This window comes from Cavia porcellus, unplaced genomic scaffold (genome assembly GCF_034190915.1).
Source record: "Cavia porcellus strain 051 isolate PalLab524CR breed Dunkin Hartley unplaced genomic scaffold, mCavPor4.1 scaffold_2, whole genome shotgun sequence".
Classification (NCBI taxonomy): domain Eukaryota; kingdom Metazoa; phylum Chordata; class Mammalia; order Rodentia; family Caviidae; genus Cavia; species Cavia porcellus.
Genome location: NW_026947485.1, coordinates 55852724 through 55873058, shown reverse-complemented (window position 1 = coordinate 55873058; position 20335 = coordinate 55852724). Strand labels below are relative to the sequence as shown.

General features: G+C 35.3%; 1 protein-coding gene across 6 annotated transcripts in view; it reads left to right on the top strand.

The window, feature by feature from the left end:
* Window positions 1-20335, top strand: part of Phf14 (PHD finger protein 14) — a 284212-nt gene that overhangs the window by 187146 nt on the left and 76731 nt on the right. For 3 of the 6 annotated variants that reach the window (XR_010045211.1, XR_010045215.1, XM_063242100.1), the window contains one exon: window positions 6841-7039. The exons of the other annotated variants lie outside the window; for them this stretch is intronic. Coding sequence is in view for 1 of the 3 variants with exons in the window: in XM_063242100.1 (XP_063098170.1) it covers window positions 6841-6915 (75 nt within the window). In the remaining 2 variants the exon portion in view is untranslated. Of the gene's footprint in view, window positions 1-6840; window positions 7040-20335 lie in introns of those variants that run through there. 6 annotated transcript variants of the gene reach the window in all.

Sequence of the window (20335 nt, the reverse complement as noted above, 5' to 3'; positions counted from 1 at the left end):
AAAACTAATATAGTGTTCTTAGTTCATGCAGTCCAGCACTGTATCTTACACACCTAAAAGTTCATATGTAAGTTGTGGGTTGTTTAAAATTATGGGAAGTTATATAGAATTGGGTTTATGCTCACTAAGAGTCTACCCTAACTCAGAGTTACTGTCCATCATTCATTTCGTGCCCTTTCCTTTATCTCACTTACTGTGCCACACTTACACCTGCCACTCTGATTTTCATTTCCTTTTGTTTAAACCAACCCCCTGAAGATGGCTGTGCCGATCTGTAAGTCCTTCCCTGGTTAGGGAGATTTTTTTTCTTGATCTCCAATCATATGGAAAAAGTTTTTTTTGTTGTTGTTTTTACTTTTCATTTCAGTACAGTGATTAAACTGAGGACTTTTGCACTAGTTAACTACATCTCCAGCCTTATTTTATTTTATTTCATTTTTAGACAAGATCTCACTAAGTTGCCCATGTTGGGCCAGAAGTTGTGATCCTCCTCTTTCAGCTGCATAAAGTGCTGGAATTATAGACTATACCACCATGCCCAGCCCAGCCTTATTTTTAACTGTTGCAATTCCTTGCTACAAAAGCTATCACAAAGAAGTAAAAAAGTAATAGGAAGGCTTAAAGACTTAGAAAAGCAAACTTATTCCACTAGTTCTGGTTCAGAATTATTAATTGGAGAGAACTGATGGTAGAACAACAAAAAAGATATTTAAATATTCTTATATATAAAATTAGAAACATTATGGCCCCTCCCATCTGATTTGCTATTAACATAAAAGGATGTCATTTTTTAGCATAGGAAAGAAGATTTCCTTTAACGCCTTTGGTCTTTAAATTACTAAGGTAAAATTTTACAAGGTAGCTCCATTTTATTACATGACATTTATATTCGAGCTGTGTTTATTAAGAATGCCCTAAGTTATTTAATTTTATAATATAGTCCTTGAATTTTTAATTAAATATGTGACTTGTCATAAGAAAAAAATTTCATGTGAATTTTACAGTAAATTTAATTAAGCATTTCCTGTAAGGTCATTTCAGTATCTATCATGGCCCACTGAAGTTGGAATTCAGTTGTAAAATGGTAGATTAATTGCCTTTGTATTAAACGAAATAAGAATCTCAAATATGCAAAGTCAGGAAATTTAATTGTGGTATTCAATTGCTTATTCAATATATTAGAACACTGAATGCAGAAGTACAGGAAAATGGCCAAAGGTTGTTAAATGTAGCACATCACACACATTTTGCATTTTACTTAATGATCCAAGTGTTTATTACTATGAAGTAAATGCACCATTTAAAGAATTATGGTAGAATTGTAAAACATTAAAAACTCTAATTAATTTTAGTCTGAAGCATGCAGCGTGCTCATTTTGCCTAAAACATTTTCATTATCATCAGTATTTTTCCACTTACTGAGATAAATTTTTTCTTGTGCAGCACTAGCATATTTTCTGTGTTAGGAGCAACTTGCCATACTGTTGATACTTGTATCTTGTAGTTTAAATGAATAAAAGAAGATAGTTTTTTGACTGTAGATTAAAAGAACTGTTTTATTTTTTTACTTGTCCTATAGCTACCAACACTTAGAACAGATTAAGTCTTTTATTTATTTATTTATTTATTTATTTGTCTTTTTGAGACAGGGTCTTACTATGCAGTTCAGCTTGGCCTGGAGCTCACTTTGTAGCCCAGGCTGTCCTCGAACTCACAACAATTCTCCTGCCTTAGCCTCCCAAGTGCTGGAATTACAGCACCACTACACCTGGCTGGATTATGTCTGTTTTTAAAAATACTTCATATACTTATATTTTTTAAAAAAAACTATTATTAAAGCATCTAGACAATTTTTGTGTATTTTTAATCCAATTTCAATAACTTCCTTCTCTGACCAAAGGAATATTTTAAAATCTAAAGAAAATATTTTAAGAAAACAGAAACATTTTAAGTTACGGTTTATTTATTTTTCTGTTGTAGCACCATATGTCTTCTCTTTCAATAGCAAACTTGATAAAGTAAAAGCAACTCACATCATTCTTTCAAAAATATGATTGCCACTGTTCTCACTTATTTCTGTACAAAGTTTATAAACCCAGAATGTAAAGGGACTATGTTTGATAAGTACCATCATACCAAATAACATGTTCCAGTTCTGAAAGTAAGCCATCCTTGTAAGAAAATACAGACAAGCACAGACAAGAAAATAAAAATCAATAACATTACCATTATGAAGACTTAAGGTAATTTGTGAAAATTTTTATGTAGAATGAGGGAAAGCAAACATTTTAGGTGTGCACTTTGTTGTAGATCATTGTTTTACTGAGTGTTTATAAGATATTTTTTAATAAAATTGAGGTCGCATGTTTTTGGGAGAGGTATTCAAGGCCAGAAGTGATGTGCCTTTTTATTGTATCATATTGAGAGTTAATGTTTCTGTGTCTGACTTTTGATATTAACCTTGATTACTTGGTTAATTAGACTATTTTTTGCCAAGTATCTCAAGCAGAACAACACTAATGTAACCATCTTTAAAGATGTAAAGAAACAATGAGAAACACGGTCTGTTTGTATAATATTACCTTTCAAAGAAATAATTAAATATATGGCAGTCTGTTATCTTCTTTGGAAGTCCTGTAATGTTTACAAGGTTTAGGTTTTATTTGTCTTGTTCTCTACTGTTTTGTTCAACTTTGTAATACCTAATGAGATAGACAATTCTTTTTAAGGAAGCAAGAGGCATTATGGTAACCATTGTTGATAACCTTGTACTCTGTTTTTACATCATGTATTATGTCTATCCTTGGTTTTGACTGACAGCTTTGTTTTGCCATATTTGACTTTATTCTCTTCCCCCCAAAAAGTAATAAGAACTAAGGAGTAATAAAACCCAAAATGTGTAAATTTTGTTGTAAAAAAGAGAGGGAAAAAAAGTGCTCTAAAGGATACAACTGCAAGTGTGTTTAGGGGTGTTAAATGGATGACCATGTTAATGTTTTTGATTGGATCATTGAGCACAAGTGTTTGCAGTCTCACTGTTTGAATGTCCACTTTGTATGCTTTGATACTGTGACTTGAGCAACTATCTCTAAGATGATAATGTGTAATCTATTAACTGGTGATTTCTTACTTTTTTTTTTTTGTAGTTCTGTATCACTTGTACCCTTACACTGCTTTGTTTTGTTTTGTTTCTCTTTTTCCTTTTAAATAAAATTTAAAAAGAATATGGCAGTCTACAAAATAAATATAGAGTCATTTGTACTCATAGACTATAATTTGAACCCATATATTACCTGATCAGTAGAAATTCCAGGTGCTAAAACAATTGGCCATTACTTGGAGTTGGTTTCCTGTTACCAAAAAAGAAAAGAAGGATGGACAGGAAGGATGGCATCAATTCTTTCAACATATGAGAGTGAAATCATGTATGTAAATAAAAGAAAAATAAAAGGGTTTCTTAGTCTCAAACTGATAGTATAAATTGAGTAACATTTAAACAAAAATCTTACAAGTTTTATTAGTAGGAAAAGGGTTTAATTTGTGTAAACATGGCAGCGCTTTTTACCTATTTCTATATTAGAATAATTAGTCTCTACTGCCACCTAGAGTATTAGATCGTTACTACATGTTTACCTAGAAACATTCTCACTACCTTTCAGTGCACATAAAGAGTTAAGAAAGCTAAGGAACCACATTCAGTTATTTGGTGTCAAGGTTCTTGTTATGTAAGTATACATTCTTTGAATCCTGCATTTAATAACAGATTGCAAGACTGTAAAAATCATGTTTTCTGGAGTTTGAGTTATCAAGCTTACACATTTAAGAGGAAATGCTGTCTGTTTTCCAGGACCCTCAGAGAGTATATGTTGTTGCTGTTATCCTAGAACACTTCGTGAAACAAATGTCAGACTTGTCAGGCCTGTCAGTAAGAAAATGATCCGTGTAGCAAGGGTCTTCTTTCATTGGGAAACAAACAGATGTTTATCTCAGCAAAGGGGAAAAATCCTGCCTTCTGTTAGAGGAAATTTTTGCTTGCCTTTAATTCCAGTACTGAAGAGATGCTTTAGTTTAAAAAAAAGGAAAGAAAACTTCCTTTCTTTGCAGTGTTATTTACTATGCTGCTATTTATCATTGAGACGTATTTGCTGCCTGTCTGAACTACTTTAATGATTTGTTAATCTTGAACTGCTTTGAAAGTTCTCACAAAAATTGACCTATAATATTAAAATGCAAGTTATCACACTTCCAAAAATTCCCTCCTGAAGCTTTTTTGAATCAAATTTCAGTGCTTTTATTTATGGCAAAATCTATTAGTACTATTTTGATGATGTTATACTGTAGCAATTTCAATCTAATACTCTAGCAGTTAGAGTTGATTTCCTTTTCTTCCCATCTATAATCCTTTTCTTCAGCTGGGTCACAGCTATCTTTGTATAAAAGAAGAAACAGATTAGCTTTTACTAGTTATGTAAGTAATTTAAAAGCTTTCTAAAGAGGCAGGCTATTTTAAGACAAGTCCTGAACGTAATGGTATGAAACAAATTATGTACCTGTCCTAAACGCAAGGTGATACGAGGGACAGGCATTCATAAATTATATTTTATAACTAAACTGACTTATAACTAAGAATGACATTGTATTAAGAATCCTTATATGCTGGTATATCTGCATATTCCTGATCCATATATTGCCATATCCTAACTAATGTAAGATGCAATTTTTAATTTCACTTACCAATATGGTCCTATAGCTTTTATTCATAATTAAATATGAAAGCAAAAGTGTGTAGCTACTTCCTTATTCTCAAGTTTATTATTAAACTTCTTCATTTCCATTTGGAGTTTGGAGAGTGTTAAAGGTTGGTAAACTAGAGAAAGCTTTTTTTTTTTTTTTTGGTCTTTTTTGGGACAAGGTCTCGCTATGCAGTTCAGGCTGGCCTTGAACTCACTTTGTAGCCCAGGCTGGTAGTGCTGGGATTACAGGCGTGAGCCACCACGCCTGGCCTGAAAAAGCTTGTTAAACCAGGATATCGTATTATCATTAAGTAGACTTAGTGGTCTACTCAGGTGCTAAAAAGCTCCATTCATCTACAAATTAAAGAATACAAGCTTGCTAGTGGCTATGTTGTTGCATGTTGCTTCAAACATTTTTTCCTATTTCTGCTTTCAGTGTGATCTAAGTAAAGGTTGCTGCAAGTGTGACTGCTGCAGGAATTAAGAGTACATTTTTTGAAATTACAGTTGTTTCAGACAAACCACTGTGATGTTCATTTTTTACTCCACTGTTTTGTATAGTTAGGAAACATTAACTAGACAACTATATACAGCATTATACTGTACTGTGCTGTTAGATTGTAGGAGTATAAGATAATGAACGCTGCCTTGAGGTATATCTTGAAAAATTCAGGGCTACCTAATGAACATTCCTTGCCTCCTTTCCTACTGATTTAGCACTTTCTGACAGTTTCACCTAAGAAGACAAAGTATAAAGAAAGATTTTATTTTTAATACAATGTAACTGAAATGTTATTTCCAGGAACTTTTTTCTAAAAAGTGGAAGCTCCCTACTCATTAATAAACCTTTGAGTCAGTTGAACATACATGAACTGTGTCTACATACTAGAGATAAATTGAGAAAAATGTCAAATAGCATATAATAGCTTTGACCTGGAAAACATATAAAGTTAAATTGCCAAATGATAGTCAAAGCCCCATCCCTAGTGTCTATAACATTTCAGATTGGTTAGTAATATTGACAATTCTCTACCTTCCTCGTGTTAGGCAAGTCTAAATCACAGATGCTGGTGAGTTTAGAGAGAGAAACATTTCTTAGAAGGAATGCCTTAATGACTAGGAAGGGGTTATAGGTTTTCATAGAAAACAGTGTATGTGCCTTGATTTGCATTTACTCAGTATCTGTGCACTAAGCAGCAGTTTAATTCATTTGAATTTGATTTTAGCATACATTTGGTGATTCTGATACTACCGCTAGCATCTAAAGATACTTAGTTTCTCATGCTTTAATTCAGTAGTTAGACAATGCCTTTTATTTCAGTTAGTAAAAATGAATGATAATGCCTAATCAGAAGTAACATCAAAGCAAGACTGCTTTGTACTTGGATATTGTTAATGGAACATATAAAATGAGATGGTTTACAAATTGTAAGATGAAATATTTTTCCAGAAGCTCATTATTTATACTATGAAGGTTGCCATTTAACATTAAACCCAAGATACATTTCATTCCTGTGGAAGCAAACATTATGATGTCACTTCATTTATTCACCATGTTCCACAAAACCTGGTGTGAATTATGAGGACAACTCTTAGACTCGAAATTGTAGAAGATCGTAAGCATCATGCAGCCTGACATGCCCATGTTTCCTATTTTAGACCTGACTGATCTTCATAACATATGGTGGTACAAGTAATTGGAAAATTGACAGAGCTGTCAAGAACATATGCTAGATGGGACCAAAATGCCATGCTGGAGCACATAAAGTGTCTTAGAAGTTAAATTTATTGTTTTTTGTTTTTGTGAAACAGTGAAGTAAAAATACCTGGTTCACACTCTTCAAAGAAGACTTTTCAGGACATTGACAAAGTTGGTTGCTTTTAAAAATATAGAAAATTTTAGAAAAATGTATAATACAAAAATTGCATGTACTCTAAATATTTAAATATTATATTTTATTCTTTGTATTTATAATCTTTTTACTTAGGATTCCTGGAGTGATGACAGTTCATAGTTCTAGAGCTAAAACATAGTTACAGTACATTAAATATCAATGAAATGTGCCCTAAGTGTGTATTTTAATGTTCTCTAAAATTTATTTCACAGGAAGATGAAAATGAAGCCGAAAGAAAAAATGTATCTCAGGAGTTCAGCATGGAACAGAAAAATCCAAAGAAATAGAAGATTTTCTGTAGTGTTTTTGAAAAATTTGCTACTTAGTAGCACATGAAATTTCTAATTTGTAATATGTTAAATTGTAAAATCTTACTTGCAAAATATTCTCAATAAAGTTGTTGAAATAGGAGCTTGTATTCGGAATGTGTGTGTTTTAGAGCAGTTTGCCTTTTGTTTAAAAAGTGGTTCTTCCAATGTTTTTAAAAGGATTAAAATTTTTAATTTAGAATAAAATCCTGTTTAGAATAAAACAGGATTTTCTTTTGTCTATAACTCTAAACTTACCTGGGTGAACTGAAAGAGAACTTCGGAGAGTCTGTTTCATGCTTGCTCATGAAAACACTTCAAACCAGTGCCACAAGTTGATATACTATTTTCTGATTTGGAACATACATTTCACATGATATTCTAGAAATGCAGGAAAAAGATGAGAATTTAACATTTTGGTAGAGTAGAGCCATGATTGTAAATCATGTGTGACAATTACTGAGGACCTACTATGTGCAGGTCCTTACTTTCCCCAGACATTCTCATTCTCTCTCTCTCCCTCCCTCCCCTCCTCCCTCCCCCACCCTGTCCTTCTTCCTCTTCTTCCTGTTCCTCCTCCTCCTCTTCGTTTCCGTTTGTTGGAGACAGGTCTCACTGTAGTTCAGGCTGGTCTTGAAGTCACTGTGCAGCCCAGGCTCGCCTTAAACTTGCAGTATTCCCCCCTTCACCTACTGAGTGTCCCTGTGCCTGGCTTCCGTATGTTCCTTTGATTTGGAAATTTTCTAAAATTCCTTTGACCAATATCTTTATTAGAATTCTCAGTAACCAGCTATTTTATTCTTCCTGGTTCTACTTTCTAAGTTATCATTTGCCAACTACAGCAGAAGCAATGAATCCAACTGCTATTTGCATGTCCAAATGTTTTTAACAGATTTTTTTTTTTGATTAGGGTGTAGTTTCTTAAAATAAGAGGCAGAATTTTGAGAGGCTTGTAAGGCAGTGTAGTGTCCTACAGCTTCCTCCCTGTAAGAATAGAATCAATGTATTTGCCGTGGGGCCATATTTTTACTGCATATGTCTGACAGGTTGAGAAATGTGGCAGGTGTGATAATGGTGGGCTAAATTGGAGGAAAATTACAAGAAAGTAAAACAGAAAAGTCCTTGAAGCATGACCTCGAAAAATACAACCCTGGAGATTAAAGAAACCATTCTAGTCTGCATAGCAAATTCCTGGATGAATCTTGGAGCAAAGACTAAGCTAAAGAATGCATGAGAACAGAAGGTAGTTGAGCATCTGTAGAGGGCCTTTTGCGGTAAGCAAGTGCAATAGTACTAATTTGATGTTTCCCCACATCAATCTGTTTCAGAATACCAATGTTCACAGATTGGTAATGTTTCAGTGTCACATTTAAAAGAAGCAATAATGCATGATTTGTATCATACTTAAGTGTATTGTGTTGCAGGTACTGGGCTAAATGTTTAGCACATATCTTGCATATAATACAAGATTGATACCATTTTTCTCATTTTAGCAACAGTCAATATGAGGCTTAAACAGGGGAACTAAATTAACTATAGTTACATAATTCCTATTTGGCAGAGCAAGCATTCAAACCCAAGCAGTCATTTCCCAAAGATTAATTATTTAATCTTTTTGTTGTTTCCCCCTCCCTCTCTCCTCTCCCCCCTTCTTTTTCTCTTTCTCTTTCTGGCAGACACAGAGTCTTGCTATGTAGTTCAGCCTGGCCTTGCACTCACGGTGATTTTCCTGCCTCAGTCTCCCAAGAGCTGTGATTACAGGTGTGTGCCACCACACCCAACTCTTTACCCATTTTTTAATGCCTGTTAATACCATTCTTTTTTTGATCCACTATCTTTTCTAAAACTATAAATCTTATTAGTAGTTTATTCATAGCTTGCTGCTTTGTCTTTTTTCTCCAACTTAGCCATACTTTAATTCATTATGAAGACTTTGGTTTAAATGAAATAATGAAATCATCATAAATACCATTGTATCTGTTGTAAAACATGAGAACTATGCTTATAATGGAACAACTGTGAAAGCACCTATTGTTTCTGTAAGATTTTTCAAGCAATCATTGGCCATATTTTTAATGGACTGCTTATTCATGTATTAGTGTGCTTTCATCTCTTACATGGATACTGCATTTTTAAAATGCAAAAAGCATAGTGACACTTAGCCCCCTGTGAACATTTTGTGATCTGTTTAGCCACGGAAAGTCATTTAAGTTGTCGGGTTTTTTTTAAGTTTTTCTAAAATACATCTCTCTTAGGGCTTGAATTTTAATTTCCCTTAGGAAACATTTGTATATGAATTACTCAAAATTTAAAGATTCATACCTACATGCATAATATATATATATATACATATACATATATGATCTTACAATTCTATAGGGTTATATGACTTGTCATTAAACCAGTTACCTCACCTACATCAAATTGTTTATATTATATATTTTTGTATTATATAGTGAGTGTTACATATGAGCTCAGGCTGCCATAACAAAAACTCAAGGATGTGTGGCTGGAAACACAGATTTACTCTCTTTCTCACGGCTTTGACTTTTGTTCATTTTGTTTTTTTGTTTTTTGAGGCAGGGTCTCACTATGTAGGCTATCCTCAAACTTACACAATCGTCTTGATTCAGCCTCCCCAGTGTCAGTATTACAAGTGTGCACCACTGTGTCCAACACAGCTTTGAAGGCTGGAGGCTCAGAGATAGATTCAGCAGTATTCAGGCTCCATTAGAAGTTTCCTGGCTTGCAGGTGAACCTTTTCTCACCAACCAAATTTTTGCTGGCAGACAGGAAGAAACAGAGGTGGCGCCAGCGTTCGAGCTCTCTGGTATCTTGGCTCATGCTAGGTGAAGGTAACACTAGCACTGTGAGTCAGCCTGTTACTAACAATGTAGAACGCCTGCAGAATGAGAACTCCTGTGTGTTTTGTGCCACCAGTGTCACTCAACCATTGCACCATTTGTGTTCTCTTCACTTTAGCTACTGAGTTGTATTTCTTGATACCTTCCGAGAATTTAAAAATAAAAGAATGTTTAATTAGTATTTGTGTCTGTCACATGTGCAAACAGCATTTTTAAAGATTGTATTCAGGACGGTATGTTTTTCATAGATCTGGGGAGCAAACGGAAGAAGCAGAAAAGGATGCTAGCACTTCACTGCTGTTAAATGGACACTATTGGATCCTAACATACCCCATTTTTAACTCATTTATCAAAATTTTGCTGGGGCCAACTGTACGATACCTAATGTTCTATTACCATGAACTTAATGTCAAACATTCTTCTAAGGTTCTTAATAATTTTCAAATAAAAGTCTCGATTTTACTTTTGGGCTTAAAAGTGACATGTTTCTAGCAGGTATTTACTCTTCAGCTTGTGATTTATATAAAATAAAAGGCATCCATGTAAAAAATACACACTTGAATAAACTTTTAAGTGATATATCCATGTAACCTTTAGGCAAGACACAAAACCTTCCCACTTACAATACCTGTCTTAGAGTTTTGCGGTTGTGCCCTTTCTGAAACCACTGATCTTTCTTTCTTGATTAGTTTTAATCAGTTCATAATTTCACACAAATGGAAATGCCATATGGATCAACTGACTTTCTTTACTCATTGGTGGAAGTATGGTAACATTTTGGAAAAAAGTTTGAAGATTTCTTATGAAGTTAAGCATGCTGTAGGGTGTGACTCAGTGGTGCCACTACTAAACATTTACACATAAGAAATAAAAGCATGTACACCTACAAAGATTTGTACATGGATACTTTAAGTTTTATTTACAATAGTTAAAAACTAAAGCCAGTTATTTTTTCTATTTAAGTAAAAGTCACATTTCATACTTGATACTATTTTGTTTTGTGTGTGTGTGTATGTGTGTGTGTGTGTGTGTGTGTGTGTGTGTGTGTGTGTGTGTGTGTGTCTTTTGGAGACAGTGTTTGCAGACAGCTATGCAGTTCAGGCTGGACATGAGCTTACTGCAATCCTCTTGCCTTAGGCTCCTGAATATTGGGATTACAGGCATTCATCACCACACCTGGTCACACTTGGTATTATTTTCCAGAGTCATTTATCACATGTGGAGTTGTGTAGTATGGTTCACAAAATTAGTGTTTAATCCTTTTACCATATTTCCTGAAAAATAAGCTCTAGCATAACTTTTAGGATGCTTATAATATAAACCCTACCTCAAAAATAAGCCCCCGTTAAGATCTTCAGTTGGTTTGACACATTCAGTATGTGTATTGCAAAACAGAATAGATACACTGAATTATAAAATGACAAGATGTATTTAAAATATAAATAATATAAGTTAAGCATTTGTAAATATCCAAGTGAGCACTTTTGGAAGAGATAAATTCCTAAGGAAACGGATGAAGTCAAATGGTCATTACTTAATTAGAGTTTTGTCATTAAGTAATGACCATTTGACGTACAGACACAACACAAATAACAGGCACACTTGGCAATGAAGCAAGAATATAAACCTTTATAATTCAGTATGTCATGTGTTGCAATGGGCATCCTAATGTACCGGCGAAGTACACATTTTCTGAATTTTGATTCCTGCAATTTTTCATGGCTTCCATGTGGACCATCATTCCTACCTCATTTTTGTTGCCACTTCTGCCTCATAAGTCTTCAATTAACACTTAGTTTAATGGAAATTTTCTGAACCAGCCTGCTGAGGTCTTGACTTGGGTAAAGAATTTGTGGATGAAATCACTGACAGCTGTGCTGCCAGTGCGCTGGAAGCAGGCTGTGTGAACAGGAAGTGCTCCTTTAAGGAGAGCTCTGCTGCTGGACATGAGAGATGGAGGCCAATGGTGCTACCGGAACTGGAGTCACAGGGGATACGGAACAGAATTTGGGGCGTAGAGAGAAGATGACAAGACAGTATTTAAATAAACATGGGTTTCAGTGAAAGAACAAATGCAGACTTTTGTACATGAATAAAAGAATAAAGGTAGATGATTCTACATGAATGAATGTACTTGGAGAAAATGAGACATCCCTGAAAATAAGCTCTCTTGCATCTGCTGGAGAAAAAATGTAAAACCTATGTTATTTTCAGGGAACAATATAAAAGAAATAATTACTATCTACAAAAGGTACTAATGAAATATGAAAAATCTAATCACAAAAATTTTTATAGATTTTTAAATTTTAGTAAATCAGCATATCTTCAAAAAAGCATGCTTCTAAAGCCTTTTTTGAAAACATGCATTGTAATTAATTTTTCAAATGATTTCATAATTCAGTTCTATTCTTTTTAAAATTGCCTTCCAGTTAAAAATATATTAAAACCCAATTTAAAAATTTAAGTTATGGCTGATCTTCTTGTAAATTCAGTTTTTTGGAGGGTTAGAATGCTTGACAGAGAAAAAATGTTTACTCAGTTGTTTTGATGTTTAATATCTGTAAATGTTTGAGTTTTATTTCTATATGAAACAAATTAAGACATCCTTTCCTGAGGGTGTAGTGACTTTTCATTTGTAACTTTCTGATCATCCAGATTAAATGAAGCCAGTCTAGATAGTTTTGCTTTTTTGGGGGTGGGGGAGCTTTTTCCTTTTTATCGGTACCGGGCATTGAACTCACGACTGCCTACTTGCAAGGCAGGCGCTTATGCTGCTGACGTAAATCCCCAGCCCCTAGTTTTGCTTTTTTTGTTGTTTTTAGTTTTGCTTTTCTAATATCTCACAAGAAGCAATAATGATACTCTTACTCATTTTATATATGTATAGTCTTTCTATAAAACAATCACTAATGGTTTTTCTCTAAGCTGAACCAGTTGGAAGTATCTGATATCATCTGTATTCTCTTGCATCCATCATATTTTCCCAGATGCTACAACCTGAAGCTCTTTATGCAATGTACACAAAACAAAACAAAACAAAACAAAACAAAACAAAACAAGACTCTTCCCTACAAATATAACTCTTGCATGCTGACTTCAGTTTTATTTCAAATCTTACTGAGGAAAAAAATAAATTAAATTACTTTCATAACATATCACCAGTGCTATGGGTTCCCAAGGCTTTTACACATTTCTATTGGTTGGATACTAACACTTCTTAGGACTGAAGCAACTTATTCCTGATACTAGGCAAATAGTAGTAGTAAAAGTTGATTAGAAAACAACTCCATTTCACATTACCTCAAGAAAACAATTTTTACATAGCCATGAATGAGCAAATTTTATCACCATCCCAGACTATCCCGAGCAATCATAGCATGTAATAAATGTCACCCCATGGTGAATTCAATGTGGAATACATGGCTCTGATCTCTAGAGTGGAAGTTAAGTGCTAACAACAGCAATAGCATGAAACACGATATAATTATGATTCGTTTTAGAAAAACTATTAATTTCCTAGTTACAAAGCCAAGTAAGAAGAACCCTTTAAAATTGTTGAGCCATGAAAGCCATTTTCCTTAAGGGTTTTAAATTTGGGAACAGACTCATGAAATTTATAGCTTTGATGAGATGTTCTTTGCCTGCAGGCAAGATGAGAGCTACATCATTGGTTTCCCAGCATGACACCTATGTGTTTGTGTGTTCACTAGATTTCATTAGGCTCATAATAACACAGCCAACATCATGTTAATGTTTGAGACATTTACTTTTGTGTTTTAGTTTACATCTTTCATTTACTTCTATAGCATGCTAAATGTCTCACTCTAGAAAATAAAATACACTCTAACTATATTGATACTATTGATCGGTGGAGGGAAAAATCATTATTTTCATGTTCACATTTAAGCCACACATGATCAAAGATATGATTTCTGGTAACAAATAATTTAATCAGATGTATGTGAAAGTCTGTATATAATAACCTTCCTTGTGGATACATAAGCAAAAAATATAGGTCTTTATGATGCACATCAGTTTCAAATATTATTTTTAACATCAAAGCTATCTGAAGGTGACACAAGGTTATTGTTACTTTTAAAGTAGATAAACTCATGACAGTAATATTTCAGATCAATGACAAAGGTAGCTAATTAAATAGTACCTGATAATCAAAAAGAGGTAATCATCACTGCAGGAACCTTTCATTCTGCATTCCATGGTGAAATAACATGGTAAAGAGTTCTGAAAAAGGAAACCTATTATTTACAAAATATCATTATTATTTTTTGACATTAGGGAATGAAATTCTGTGATTAAGAAATCTTGTTCTGTCAGCTGTTACCTTAAATTTGTGCAGATGTTTGAAGGTGTTTACCAGTACATTTATAAATTTCCTTCTTAGGATTGCTTTCATTTTATCCCATAAATTCCAGTATATTGTATTGTCATTATCATTCAGCTGTTAAAACTCTCTAATTTCTTCTTTAATTTCATCTGTGACCATTGGTTGTTTAGGAGGAAGGTGTTATTTAATTTCCAGTGTTTATGAAATTTTTGTAGTTTCTTTTGCCATGGATTTCTAGCTTAGTTGCATTATGGTCTAATAATACTCACAGGATAATTTGCCAGCACCCAGTGTGGTTCCTTTGGTTCTTGAGGTTAAAGGCCACAAGAGGATGAGAAAAATAAAGAAAGGACAAAGCTGGGGTCAGGTGGGGCCCTTATCCTCCTGATGGGAGGAAAGGTACTGCTCAACCAGAGTAGCATGTTTATTTAATACCCTCCAAAGAAGAATGTCAGTCTCAACCCCACTGCCTAGCAACTTGTTTGCCTGGCGGGTCTGGGCCCCTTGTCTTCTGGAATACCTTGTTTACATAGCTTGTTTTGATCTCTGTTTTTTTCTGGGCTGGCCTTGCTTTAACCCCACAATGTGATCAATCTCCACACATGAGCAATGGCTCCCTACAATAATTTCAATCCCTTTGCATTTACTTGAGCATGTTCTATGAGCAAGTATGTGATCTGTTTTGGAGAACGTCCCGTGTGCAGCTGAAAAGAATATGTATTCTGAAGTTGTGGGGTGGAATATTCTGTAGACATCTACTAAATACATTTGTTCAAAAGTTTGGTTGCATTCTAATATTTCATTGTTGATTTTTTTGTCTAGTTGATCTGTCTTTTTTTGACAGTGGGGTATTGCATCTTCCCAATAGAATTGTATCAATGCTTATTTGACTTTTCATGCCCATTAATATTTTTTAATGTAGTTGGGTACACTGATATTTTTGCATATGTATTTATGATTGTTTTCCTCTTGAATTTTTCCCTTTACAAAGATGTAGTGACCTTCTTTATCTCTCTTAATCAGTCTTGGCTTGAAATTCACTTTATATGCAAATAGAATAGCTACCCCCGCTTTTTTCTGGGTTCCAGGTGCATGGAGTATGGTTTTCCATCCTTTGACTTTCAGTCTGTGAATTTCTTTTTGAATTAAATGTATTTCTTGTATGCAGTATATTCTTGAATCTTACTTCTTCATCTATTCTACTAGTCTGTGTCTTTTGATTGGTGAATTAAGACCATTAACATTGAAAGTGGTAACTGATACGTATTGACTTATGCTTGTGATGTTATTTACCTGTTGTTGGCTCTCCATCTTTTTTCCTCTCCCTTTGTTTGCCTTGCCTGGTGGATTCTTTCTGTTCAGGTTCATGGTGTTGTAGTCCTTGTCATCTCTTTACAGAATATCCTTCAAAATATTTTGAACGGCTGGTTTAGTGGCCGTGAATTTCTGCAGATATTCTTTGTCTTGGAAATATCTTATTTCTCACTTTTGAAAGTTAGTTTTTCAGGGTCCACCTGGCATAGCTGAATGTTGTTTTTCTTTAGAGCTTGAAATACTTCACTCCAAGTTCTCCTTGACTTGAGGGTTTGTGCTGAAATGTCAGATGTGATTTTGATGGGTTTTCCTTTATAGGTGATTTATTTCTTTTACCTAACAGCTTTTAAAAGTCTATTCTTGTATTGAATTCCTGGAATGATATACCTGTCTATGGATTTTTTTTTTTTTTTTTTTTTTTTGTATCAGGGGTTGAACTCCCAACCTCGTGCTTATAGGGCAGGCACTTACGGTGCTGAACTATTGATACTGTTTTTATCATAGCTAATTGGAGTTCCACATACCTCACTTATCTGTATATTATATTGTTTTTCTCTACCAAGGAATTTTTCTGCCATGACCTCTGTTAAAAATTTTTTTTGTATCATTGGTGCTATCTTCTGCTTTTTCATTGACTCCAGTGAATCTTATTCTTATCTTATTCTTATTAAAGTTATTTTTCTTTGCCTCAATCAGCAGCTGCTGCATTGATTTCTCATGGTCCCTTGCTATTTTAAAGAAATCTTTCTTTTATAATCACTAACCACAAGCCTGTCTTCTATATTTAAGATCCTGTCCTCACATTGGCTTATTTTGTTGTGAACACTTTCAATGGAATATTCTCCTAAATATTTGCTTGAGTCTGTCTTATGAATTTTATTTTTTTCCTATACTGAGCATTCATGGCTTCCATAACTTTCTTGCCTATGCTGAAAATTGCTATGCTGGCTTGTTTTATTGCTAGCATTTAGAATCCTTAGGAAATAACTCTATCTCCAAGGTGTCTTCCACATGGAGCTTGTTTTTTGAGTTTTTGAATTTGTTGGAAGATCTTACCTCTTCAGTTTGTTGGGGTTGAGTAGTTGCTACCTGTTTGGCACAGCCCCTGCTTCTTTTACACTGTGCCATAGTATTTTTTCTGACCCTTAGTCAATCTGTCTTGAAATACCAGGAAGAACAGCTGTTTTAAAACAATTATGCCACTTTTGGCTATAGTGGTACCATTAGCAACACATCTAGGAAATGACAAACTGTGCTAACCATTAGTTTGTCACCTTTAACCATATGAAATAGATATGTTTTTATATAACAAAATCTAAAACAAATCAGAAAATTATATACAGAATAGAAGTTCTTAATATGTCAGTTTTGCCCTAGAGGTTATAGTCAGGGGTTGTGAGAGAACAATTACAATCAGGACACAGAATTTATAATATTATTTTATGATGCTCACCCAGAGTTAAACACCAGAAAGTGCAGGAAATCTATTCACAACACTGAAGACACAGAATGGTTAGCTGGATTCCACAGTAATGTCCTGCATGAGTCCAAGTGAAGACCTAGAGCCCATGACAATGCCTTCCATGAGTCCAGCTGGATGTCTAGAGCCATTGAGAAGGACTCACATCAGTTTGTTTTATGGATCTGCACTGGGAAGGCCCAAAGGTCAGCAATGGAAGCTAGAAATTCTATGCTAGCAGGATGAAGGAGCTGTGCCAGTAGGTTGTGGGTTCTACACTAGAGCCAAGAAGTCATATGCAAAGTAAGGACCAGGGCTGTCCTGATAAGTACCACAGCCATCCTCAGTGTCAAGGAGGTCCCGAGCTCCTGCAATAATGTGTACAGTCAAATGCATGCCAGAAAGTGAGCATGACAAGCTTCTCGTGGAGATTAAACAGCAGACATCTTCTCCTCCAGAGCCAGGAAGTGATGCTTGATGTAAGGAGTAAAACTCTCCTAAATTGAACCACAGTGACTCTCAGTGACAAGGTCCCATGATCTTCCCATGATAATGGCAGAATTCACATCAGGGAAGCTAGCCATGACAAGCTCATCCAGGAGAACTAGTGGATTGAAACTGCAACATTTAGGAAAACTTCCATTGTCCAGTTCTTCTTCTCCATGTCTATTTATGCTGGCAACTTTCCTAAGGTGGCCCATCTATACTCAGGACCATGCTGATTTAATTCAACTGGTGTTAAATGGACCACCAGTTTTTAATCCATAACAGGGGTTAAAATTTAAAATGGGTTAGAGAGAAAATTGAGAAGTTGAAAATGAGGAAGAGATTGGTAGTAAAGTTTGAGGACAGAGTGGGTTCATGCTAACTTTGGTTAACTGGTGCATAAGACTGGAAGGAAAGAGTGTAGGAGGAGAAAATAAAAAGAACAGAACCAGAACTACAAAGAAGCTACAAACCATGTTCTCACTCATATAAAAACAAGAGCAAACAACGAAGGAGAAATAAAAATAAAACCACCACCACAACAAAAAACCCAAGAGAGTAAAAAAGAAATGAAAGAAAGAAAATATTCACTTCCAAGTATGTCTCTGCTATCATTGGTAGACAACGCATGGAGATGGAGTCCAGATCTATGTTGATTTATCCCAGCAAGCCAGAATTATCTTTTTGATACAGTAGTGGATAAACTCAGCGAGTCCACAGTGTCTGGCCAAGACCAGACTCATTCAGCTTGTACCCATCAACATACCTTTTATAGGCCTGAGCCCAGCTGGGAGCTGCTAGATGGAACCTGTAAATTCTGAGCTGAGTGGGCCCCTCTTCAAGATGCTTCCTGGCCAATCTCTCTCTTGTATAGGACAACTGAGCCCTCAGCACTCACTGCCAGCTAGTGCAGTTCTTTGCATCCACTGGTCCCTCAACTGCTACATCTCTCCATGGAGGCCTTTATGGTCACCAACAATCACTGTGTGTCCACAGGTTTGAATTGCTTCTCTTTCTCAGTGAGTCTGTCTCAGAGAAAAGGCACCACCAACTACCTTCTTCATTTTTGAAGTTCCTCATTTCACTCTTTCTTTAGGCTTCAATTCATTGTTTCAGATCCTTACTGGGTCCAGAGGACCCACTTCAACTTCTTGTCTTCCTCATGTTGCTATACTCCAGTGTCTGGATGGTTACTATCAGAGATGCTCTTTCTCTGTTGCCTACCATTCTGCCATCTTAGTACTTTCCTTTCTGCCAAGTTTTCATAAAGTAGATTCCATTTCTGCGCTATTCAACATGTATGTTTTTCTGCTGTCAACAACTCACTTGTGGACTGGAGAACAGCCCAATAATAAAACAGTGCCTAGTATGTGTAAGACCCTAGGTTTGATCATGTAAGGCCCTGGATTTGACCAGAAGTAAATTTTCATTTGTGATTAAACATATTTAATATACATGTACCATAAATGTATATGTAAGTGCAACAGATGCATATTTTTATGCTTCAATGATGTGTGACAATCGGTAGGTTAATATGTTACTGGAAAATTGGTGACAGTATATTCTGCCTCATATACTTAAGACTACATTTTTAGTGACATTTAAAAGAGGATATTTGTTTTGATTTTATAATGGTAATGGTATTAAAAGCAGAAATTACATAGACTCTGAGTTCATGCATTTTTGTACCTTAGGCAGAAAAATAGAACTAGTCAGAGTTGCAAATCGTAAAGAACACACTTTAACCTCCAGAGCATTGCTGAACTGTAATATCTGATTATACTAACAAGGGACAAAAATGGTACATTTAGCCATGCCTTCAAAAATGTTATCTTGTTAGTAAAAATTAAATAGAACATCTGTTCAGTGTAGCAATTCTCTCTTCTAGAGATTTATTTATTTATTTATTTATTTATCTTTAAGACTATGCCATGTGTGGATTTGGGATTTATATTTAATTGTATCTAATTCTGAAAGTCAGGAATAGTTTTATGAAATATGTCAGTGACCTGCTTGACTTCCAGGTCCCCAATGACATCTATGGGGGTTTCTTCTTCTCTCATCCCACTTCAGGTCTACTTTCCTGGGAAATGATTTCTGCTCAAGACCTTTCTTTCACTCAGCTGCATCTTTCCTACACACCCCTAAAACCAAGCTCTTTCTCCCTTTCAAACCCAGTATCTCCTTTCAGCATATTGCAAGAAAATAGCTAATGGCTACAGTGAGTGAATTCTTTGAGTGTAGTAGTTAAGCTGGGCTACAATATGCTGTGAAACTGTCCTGGAAATCTCAGTGGCTTAAACCAGCAAGAATTTACTTCTCACACTCAGTACTGTCTCACATAGGTCAGATGTCTGTTTGGGGCAGAATCTAGAGAACTGGCTCAGGAATTCATATGTTCATATTGCAGCTCCATTTGTGTCTCTGGTGGATTGAAAATTGATAGTCAACTTAAACACCAGCTGAACTGAATCAGTGTGGTGCTGAGTGTAGATGGCCCATCTCAAGAAAGTTGCCAGCATAAAAAGACCTGGAGAGGAAGAGTAATACGTGGATTCTCCTAAATATTGCTGTTTGGAGCTGATGGTTCTTTTGGAGCTGTCATGCTGCCTCCCCTGATATGAACTTGGCTGTTATCATCAAAGGAGCTCTGGACCTTGCTTGGAGAGTAACTGTGGTTCACTTTTGGGGAGCTCTGGGCCTTATACTGAGTGTTGCTTCCTGGCTCTGGAGGGGAAGATATGTGCTGTTCAGTCTCCCAGAGAAGCTTGTCATGCTGGCTTCCTGGTATGAACTTGGCTGTTCTCATCATCAAAAGAGCTTGGGACCTTGTTGTCAGTGAGGCTGGTGTGGTTCTTTTCAGGGAAGCCCTGGTCCTTATTTTGAGCATCATTTCTGGGTTCCAGTGCAGAACCCTCAACCTACTGGTAC